Source organism: Otolemur garnettii, unplaced genomic scaffold, assembly GCF_000181295.1.
Source record: "Otolemur garnettii isolate 467f Iridium unplaced genomic scaffold, OtoGar3 scaffold00052, whole genome shotgun sequence".
NCBI lineage: Eukaryota > Metazoa > Chordata > Mammalia > Primates > Galagidae > Otolemur > Otolemur garnettii.
The window spans coordinates 3,741,853-3,750,638 of record NW_003852447.1 but is presented as its reverse complement, the minus strand read 5'-3'; the positions used below and the strand labels follow the sequence as shown (position 1 = coordinate 3,750,638).

At 42.2% G+C, this 8,786-nt stretch overlaps 2 protein-coding genes across 5 annotated transcripts in view; one reads left to right on the top strand and one right to left on the bottom strand.

Moving 5' to 3' along the window:
• Window positions 1–5,620, bottom strand: part of PPP2R3C (protein phosphatase 2 regulatory subunit B''gamma) — a 21,995-nt gene extending 16,375 nt beyond the window's left edge. The window contains exons 1-3 of one of the 2 annotated variants that reach the window (XM_023514388.1): window positions 5,424–5,506; window positions 4,933–4,968; window positions 2,568–2,695 (exon numbers count right to left, since the gene is read on the bottom strand). In XM_023514388.1, coding sequence (XP_023370156.1) covers window positions 2,568–2,695; window positions 4,933–4,968; window positions 5,424–5,481 — 222 coding nt within the window. In that variant the 5' untranslated portion in view covers window positions 5,482–5,506. Of the gene's footprint in view, window positions 1–2,567; window positions 2,696–4,932; window positions 4,969–5,423 lie in introns of both variants that reach the window. The other variant, XM_003791972.3, reaches the window with a different exon arrangement.
• Window positions 5,621–6,062: 442 nt separating this feature from the next.
• KIAA0391 (KIAA0391 ortholog) overlaps window positions 6,063–8,786 on the top strand; it is a 138,710-nt gene continuing 135,986 nt past the window's right edge. The window contains exons 1-2 of one of the 3 annotated variants that reach the window (XM_023514386.1): window positions 6,063–6,127; window positions 6,446–7,695. In XM_023514386.1, the coding sequence (XP_023370154.1) occupies window positions 6,713–7,695 (983 nt within the window). In that variant the 5' untranslated portion in view covers window positions 6,063–6,127; window positions 6,446–6,712. The other 2 variants (XM_023514387.1, XM_003791970.3) reach the window with 2 other exon arrangements.

Genomic DNA, 8,786 nt, shown 5'->3' with positions numbered 1-8,786 from the left:
CTGTGAGCTGTAATGCCACGGCACTTTGCCCAGGGGGATAGCTTGAGGCTCTGTCTCAAAAAAAAAAAAACAAAAACAAAACACACCTACCACAGAAATATGTAGGATTTATGTAAAATTTTGTATTTATATCTGTAATGCCACGGCACTCTACCCAGGGGGATAGCTTGAGGCTGTCTCAAAAAAACAAACAAAAAAAAAAAAACACACCTACCACAGAAATACGTAGGATTTATGTAAAATTTTGTATTTACATCTTTGGGTAATGTTATTATGAAAGAATATCAGCTTACTTAGCTATTTTTTTCTATTTTCTTCTTTCCATATAGTCTAGTCATGTAATTCTTAAAAGCCTGGGAAGCATAAAGTATTACAGAAAGATTTCTAGTATGTTTATATGAAAAAAATTTACATTTGAAGAAATATTTCAATATCTGGATAACTCACTTATATTAATACCTTACTCATTAAGAATGCCAGCTAAAAATATTTACTACCTTTGTAAATAATGTTATAATTAATAGTTATAGAAGATAACAGGTTCAAGAGACATCAGTTAAGATTTGAAAGTAGTAATCATTTTACATAATACTAAATAGATCTTAACCACACTTTTAGGTATAAACAGCTTGCTTTCTTTCTCTTTTAAGAAGTTTTGTTATGTTGCCCAGGCTGGTCTTGAACTCTTGGGCTCCAGAAATCCTCCCACCTCAGCCTCCCAAAGGGACCACAGGTGTTCACCACCAGTAGCCAGCTTATAAATAGGTTTGTGTTTTTTTTGAGACAGAGTCTCATTATATTGCCCTTGGTAGAGTGCCATGGCATCATCAAAGAAACCTCAAATTCTTGGGCTTAAGCAGTTCTTTTGCCTCAGCCTCCCAAGTAACTGGGACTACAGGCGCCACAACACCTGGCTATTTTTTTGTTGTAGTTGTCATTGCTGTTTAGCAGGCCCAAGCCAGGTTCGAACTCACTAGCCCCAGTGTATGTGGCCAGCGCCCTAACCACTGAGCTATAGGCTCTGAGCTGATAAATAGCTTTCTTAAGGTCTTACTGTTTTGTCTATAGTCCCAGATAAAGATGTCTTTTCTAAAGTTTTGCCAAGAGAAAACATATAATTAAGTGAAACTCTTTAAGATGTCCATTCTCAATCTATTTTTCAGGTTAGCTTTGTGCAAAATTTTTTTTTGAGACAGAGCCTCAAGCTGTCCCCCCTGGGTAGAGTGGCATGGCATCACAGCTCACAGCAACCTCCAACTCCTAGGCTCAAGCGAGTCTCCTGCCTCAGCCTCCCAAGTAGCTGGGACCACAGGCACCTGCCACAACACCTGGCTTTTTTTTTTTTTTTTTTTGGTTGCAGCTATCATTGTCATTTGGCAGGCCCGGGCTGGATTCCACCCAGCCACCTTAGGTGTATGTGGCTGGCGCCTTAGCCACTTGAGCCACAGGTGCCAAGCCGCCTTGTGCAAAATTTTAACACCTTATATCAAAGTGGTATAAATGTGACAAAATAGTCCAACACTCACTAATATTTACATTAAAAATTAGAAAGAAAATGACCATTTTAGAAAAGATCAGCTATTGCAAATAATAAATAAGAGAAGACTTGGTGCCTATAGTTCAGTGAGTAGGGCACCAGCCACATATACCAAGGCTGGCGAGTTCGAGCCCGGCCCAGGCCTGCTAAGCAACAATGACTACTGCAACCAAAAAATAGCCAGGCATTGTGGCAGGCGCCTGTCAGAAGGCTGAGCAAGAGACTCACTTAAGCCCAAGAGTTTGAGGTTGCTGTCAGATGTGACACTGACACCACGGCACTCTACTGAAGGCAACATAGTAAGACTCTGTCTCAAAAAAAAAGCCTATCGTTCAAAAAAGGTGCAAGTAACAACTTTTTGTTCTTATGCCAATTTATATCAACTCATTTTAATGCATTCAAAATGTTTATTTTTTTTTTTTTGCATACGGAGTCTCACCTTGGCTAAAGTGCCATAGCCTCAGCCTAGCTCACAGGAACTTCAAACTCTTGGCCTCAAGCAATCCTCTTGCCTCAGCCTCCTGGGTAGCTAGGACTACAGATGTGTGCCATCATGCCTGGCTATTTTTTTCTATTTTAGAGATGGGGTTTTTCTAGTTAGTAGAGATGGGGTTTCGCCTTGCTCAAGATTAAAGAATATACAAAATGGCGGTGCCCATACACTCAGTGGGCAGGGTGCCAGCCACATACACCAAGGCTGGCGGGTTCAAACCTGGCCCGGGCCAGCTAAACAACGACAATTGCAACAAAAATAGTTGGGTGTTGTGGTGGGAGCCTATGGTCCCAGCTACTTGGTAGGCTGAGGCAAGAAAATGGCTTAAGCCCAAGATTTGGAGGTTGTGGTGAGCTATAACGCCACAGCCCTCTACCGAGGGTGACATAGTAAGATTCTGTCTCCAAAAAAAAAAAAATATATATATATATATATATATACACATAATGTAAAATATAATCCTCTTAAAAGATTCTGACTTCATTTAAAAAATTACATTTATAAATTCTGCAAGACATTTGCTTAGATACTACTTACCCTATAATAAAACCGGGGAATGGTCTTATAGAATTCATTTGTGCTTTTTCTACCACCTTTCCATTCTGAATAATATTTGGTAAATAAATCCATTTCTTCATCTTTTAATTCTTGTTCACTTTTTTTTTCTGGTAACAAAACAGATAAAAACACTTTTAAAATCAAGCAATACCTTTACTCAGATCATCCTGTACACTACAGCCTAATTAAAATAGTTATAGTGCCAAAAAAGGCCTTCACCCTCAACAGCACCTAACTTAAAACACTAAGAATCACTACCTCCACTGAATCAGCCTCCCCTACATCTTTGGCCACTTTTTTTTTTTTTGAAACAGAGTCTCACTGTGTCACCCTGGGTAGAGTGGTCATGGTGTCTTCATAGCTCACAGCAACCTCAAACTCCTGGGCTTGAGCAATCCTCTTGCCTCAGCCTCCCCAGCATCTGGGAATATAGGAGCCTACCACCACAACTGGCTAGTTTTCCTATGTTTAGCAGAGACAGGGTCTCACTCTTGCTCAAGCTGGTCTCAAAACTCCTGAGCTCAAGCAGTTCACCTGCCTGGCATCCCAAAGTGCTAGGATTACAGCTGTGAATCACCACACCTTGCTAATCTTCAGTCACTTCTAAGTTTGCTCCCTCTACTTCTGTTTATCACTAAAGCTAGTCTCTCCAAGACATTGCCTCTCCTACAGACTTCTAGAGTGTTCTTAATTCATTCAATTAAAAAAAAAATTACTGAGCAACTACTATGTGCAGGCACTGTACTAGAAACTTGTACCAGAAGAGTGAATGAAGCAGCCCCAGCCTTTAACCTCATGCAGTTTTAGCCTCATAAATCACTGTTCTTCTACCTAATGTAAGAAAACTCCTCTGTCTAAAGCTGAAAACTGAGGGGTCTCTTACCCTCCAACCTGCCTGCTACTGGGACATGGTTGTCTCATTAGGCCAATTCGTCCTCACTTATTTGTGGACCATAGTGAGTGGTGCACAATAGTCTTCACAAGGCCCTGCGATCTTCTACCACAAATAAACATTTATGTGGATGACAATGATCCCTGCAACTCTAAAGGCTTTCATTTCTACTTTGCTCAGTTCCACAACATGATCCCAGATCTTATTTGCTTCTTTTCTGAAAATTTAAACTGTGACATACTCAGATCATCCTTTCTGGTCATTCAAAACCTCACTGGCATAATACTTGCACTTCAGACTCACTAAGATCTTGAATTCTGTGGTCTGTTTTTGCAAAGGTTTATTTTCCTTTCTGTTCTCAGTTTCAATAAGCCTGTAGTTGTTTACCTGAACTCCTTTTAGGACTGCATTTCTTCTACATCTCCCATGTTAATTTTAACCTTGGACTAAACCTGTAATTTAATATCTTTACTATGGCTCAGAGCTATTGGAGAAAACTGCAAAATTTTATAAGTAAAATGAGGACTGACGACTGATCATTGGATTTAACAATATGGAAATCACTTCACTGATGAGTCTTCACAAGCAGGAATTAGAGACAAACACAGATTTAACCACAACTCTTTTAATAAGTGTTGGTATAAGGGAAACAAAATAGAGGTGTTAACTAGAGATGGAAATTAAATCAAGAAAGTTTAAGATGGCCAAGTGTGGTGGCTCATGCCTGTATTCCTAGCACTCTGGAAGGCTGAGACGCACAGACTGCTGGAGCTCAGGAGTTAGAAACCAGATTGAACAAGAGTGAGACCTGTGTCTCTACTAAAAATAGAAAAAACTAGCCTGGCATAGTGGCAGCTGCTTCTAGTCCCAGGTACTGGGGAGGCTGAGACAAGAGGACTGCTCAAGCCCAAGAGTCTGAGGTTCCTGTGAGCTATGAAGAAACCACCACCACTCAACTCAGGGCCACAGAGTAACACTGTCACCCCCCCTCCCCCAAAAAGTTTAAGACGGGAGAAATACTAGCATGTTTTACATACTGATGGAAATGATTAAGAAAGGAAAATTGATGATGCAGGACAGGGGACAACTGCAGGAGTCCATCCTAGAAAAGGCAAAAATTGGACCTAGTACAAACGATGGAATCTAGTACATCGTATGTTCTCTACGTGTTGGCCACCTCTCTGTAAAATTTTGTAATGAATATTTTGTAATTTCAAGGTTTTACATTTAGCTACAGTTTCCTGTTTTCTCTATGTACAGAGACTTTAGGGGAGACTTGAGAGATTTTGCGCATTCAAAAGAAACAAGTTCAGCTGAAGGTAAGGAGTGGATCGGGCAGAAGGGAAGTCTGGGAGATGAGAAGCTTTGAGGAGTGTCTAGGGAAACACGGTGGATACGACCAAAACACCTTCTTTAGATTAGATGACATGGATTAAAAGTGACACAACTCACCATGGTTCTGTTTTTCTCCAGGCACTTTCAGGAGCTCTGAGTGAGGGGGTGAAAGAGGAAAGACAGATTTAACCAAATTAGTTAACAAGCGAGTATGAAGGAGAGGGGAAGAGACCAAGAGAAAATGGTCTGTGAAATCTAAAATGGATTAGGAAGGAAACAGAAAGTGTCAGCAAAAAGGCGGCAGAATCAATGAATTATAAATCCTAATGGGGTCGAAGACTTGTTGGAGCCGGGGTTCTCAAATATTCCTCACAAGTTTACATTGAGACCAGGGACTAAGGCCAAGCATTTCGTTCCCGTCGATTCTTTCTCAGGGAAGTTTGGGTCGAACCTCTCTGAATCCCTAAACCACGTTCCACTCCGCCTCCTTTATCAGCATCTTCTACAGAAGCCGAAACTGTGGCTTCCAATTGCTCCTCCTCATTCTCCCCCCACCTCTAAGAGCTTAGGGCTGGGCTATCCCAACAAGCGGCCCCTCCCAAACTCACTGTTTGGACCGGTGCTGGGCGTCGCTAAGCGCCGGCGAAGAACTTCTTTCCAGTCCATGGCCGACTCCCGCGCAGCAGCGCTTGCATTTGCTGTTTACTACCGCTCCACCCCTACCAGCTCACACGTCAGACGCCGACAGGCCCCGTGAAGGTTAGGCAGGCGACGCAGGCGCCATCTTGGACGTGGGCGGAAGTGTCTGATAAGGAGGTAAAAACTGCATCTACCGCAGTGAACCCGGCGTCGATGCCGACAGGAAAAGGCAGACGCGAAAGAAACGGAAAATGATCTTCCTTAGGGAATCATCCCAACCACACCAAGCCTGATTTTAAAAGCCAGAATAAAGACCAGGGTGTTATTCACTGTGGGACTCTAGTGCGGGCGCATCACGTGACTAAGCAGGCCACTGAAGTTTCCGGTTTGAGCGACGCGCTTCCTTCTTTCACAGATTCTTTTACTTTATACTGCGGAAGTCTGGAGGCCCTCAAGGTCCCCTGAATATAAGAGACACTTAAGCATCCGTCTTTTATCACTAAATGCTTATAAATTCATTTTTTTCCCCTCGTCGCCAGGCTTAGTGGAACGCCTGGGCCCAGGTCAGTCTAGCGGCCGCGGCCGGCGCGGTGCATTGTGGGCACTGTAGTTTCCGCCGCCTTCCTGGTCGCGTGAGTGTAGCGTTGAATGAGGTGAACTTAGCTTGTTAGCGGTGAGTACTCAGTCAAGGCTCCGCCATTCCTGGACTTTTCATGCTTGAGTTGTTGGCTCGGCTGACTCTCCACCTCCCCATCCCTACTCCCCTTGGTCGAGTTTTGCCGCTGGGGGAGGGTTATGCAGAACGAGGGCCCCTAGACTTTGACTTTCGCCGCTGTCATTGCTAGTGAAGTAGCGGTTGGGGGCTCTTGGTCGCAGTTTCGACTTTACGCCCCTTTTCCAGCAACCCTTCCATGAGCCTCCTACATCATTTCAGGACGTTTGTGATCCACGTGAGTAGAACTGGGTGTTGATCCTTGTGTCTATTCCTCAGATTCGTGGACTGGCCTGTAACAGACCGCAGAAGATTCCTGCTCTGTACCCTGGTTTGTGGCTTGCGACGTTGGATGTCCCGGGATCGTTGTTTTATAGAGAGAACTCACCTGCCTTAGTTGCTATTAAGTAGCCTCAAGAGCAGCACCTTAATTTGTAAAGAAGAAAGGAAAACTTTTTAAAAGTTGCACTTCCATTCTCCGCCTCTGACCTCAACCCTTAATTTTGCTGTAGGAGTAAGGATTTGTGGTCCTGATCTCACTGCATAATGACTTTCTGTTTGCCTGGTGTTGGAAGCCTTCCTAAACTTTGGACGAGCAAGTCGGTATGGCTAGGCCCAGGACACTCTTACTTGTGTCTTTTTCTCACAGACTTCTGTGGCGTCAGGAACAACCAGAGGTGGTTTTCTCTTAAAACAACATGCCTGCAAAATACAAAATCAATCAATCTGCTAATTGCCAAGGCCAGACATTTCAGAAAAGATGAGGGCAGAAATAAGAACGTTTCTTCTGGTTTTTCTGATCTTTTTTCAGCAGGAGCAGCTAAGAAGAGATCACAAATGAATTGTCAGAATAAAGTTCATGACTTGCCATCCATAAAGAACACCAGTCAACTCCCAACAGAACCTTTGAGGTTAGAGGATTGGGATAAACTTAAGGAAGATTTCAAAGGAAAGGTCAGTTTTGAAAGTTGGATCAGTTCACAGATGGCCCACCATCATAGCTCTGTAGATGTGGCTAAATCTCTGCTGGCATGGGTAGCAGCAAAAAACAATGGTCTTGTAGGCTATGATTTACTGGTCAAGTATTTATATCTCTGTGTCTTTCATAAGCAAACATCAGAAGTTATTGATATTTATGAAATCATGAAAGCCAGATATAAAAATTTAGAGCCTGGAGCATACACTCTTCTTATCCGGGGATTAAGCCATTCAGACAGATGGAGAGAGGCCTTGCTTCTGTTAGAAGACATGAAAAAAGTCACGATCCCTTCAAGAAAGAACTATCATGACTGTATCCAAGGAGCCCTCCTTCGTCAAGATGTAGACATAGCTTGGAATTTGTATCAGGAATTGCTAGGTCATAATCTCATTCCTATGTTGGAAACTTTGAAAGCCTTCTTTGATTTGGGGAAAGACATAAAAGATGATTACTACTCAAATAAACTACAAGACATACTTTTGTATCTAAGAAATAATCAGCTATATCCTGGGGAGTCATTTGCACACAGTATAAAAACATGGTTTGAGAGGTAATTTTGATTTTTCTTTATATGTGTTTATTTTAACATATATGCTTTAAACGTAGCCTTTCCTTTCTGTTGTTAGTTTCTGAGAACCATTTTATTCAGACTATATTTCTGTTTCTTAGTAACTTTGTTTCCTCTTTTTTTTTTTTTTTGGCCAGGGCTGTTTTTTTTTTTGAACCCACCACCTTTGGCATATGGGGCTGGCACCCTACTCCTTGAGCCACAGGTGCTGCCCTGTTTCCTCTTTTAAGACAAAATTTTCTCTTTAAAACAAGTAGTAGCGGCTCAGCACCTGTGGCTCATACACCACTGGAGCTGGCAGATTCGAATCCAGCCAGGGCCTGCCAAACAACAATGACAACTACAACCAAAAAACAGCCAGGCAGTGTGGTGGGCGCCTGTAGCTACTTGGGAGGCTGAGGCGTAAGAATTGCTTAAGCCCAAGAGTTTAGGCTGCTGTGAGCTGTGACGCCAAGGCACTCTACCTAGGGCAACAGTTTAAGACTCTGTCTCAGAAAAAAAAGAAAGAAAAGGGTGGCACCTGTGGCTCAAGGAGTAGGACGCCAGCCCCATATACTGGAGGTGGTGAGTTCAAACCTGGCCCTAGCCAATAACTGCAAAAAAAAAGTAGTAGCATAAACAATTTGTACTAATCTCCTCCCATTACATAAAAAGGAAAGTATAGAGCACTTTTTGTTTTATGTGTTTGTTACCTTTTAGTACAAGGATCGTTGGTTTTATTTTCTTAGGCATCAAGTAAGATATGAGTAAGAATAGTACTTGTGACCAGAGTTCATAGCAAGAAAAAGTAATAGTATTTGACTAGAGCTGGCCTTGTGCCATGTCAGTATTTTCAGAAATTCCTCTGAAATCTAGTGACTAGGATAGTGTGCTTATATTTATTCTATCTAACCTCTGTAGTATCAGCCTAAAAGGTAAGAGTGCAGAGGAGAATCCTAAGGGTTTTACATGAGTATTAAAATCTTCATCCTTTTAGTTTTAGATCTTTCCCATTATTTTAGTGCTCTTTTTCCAAACTTCTTTTGCTTTTGCTTTGATTTTTTTTTTTTTTTTTTTTTTTTTTGGCCAGGGCT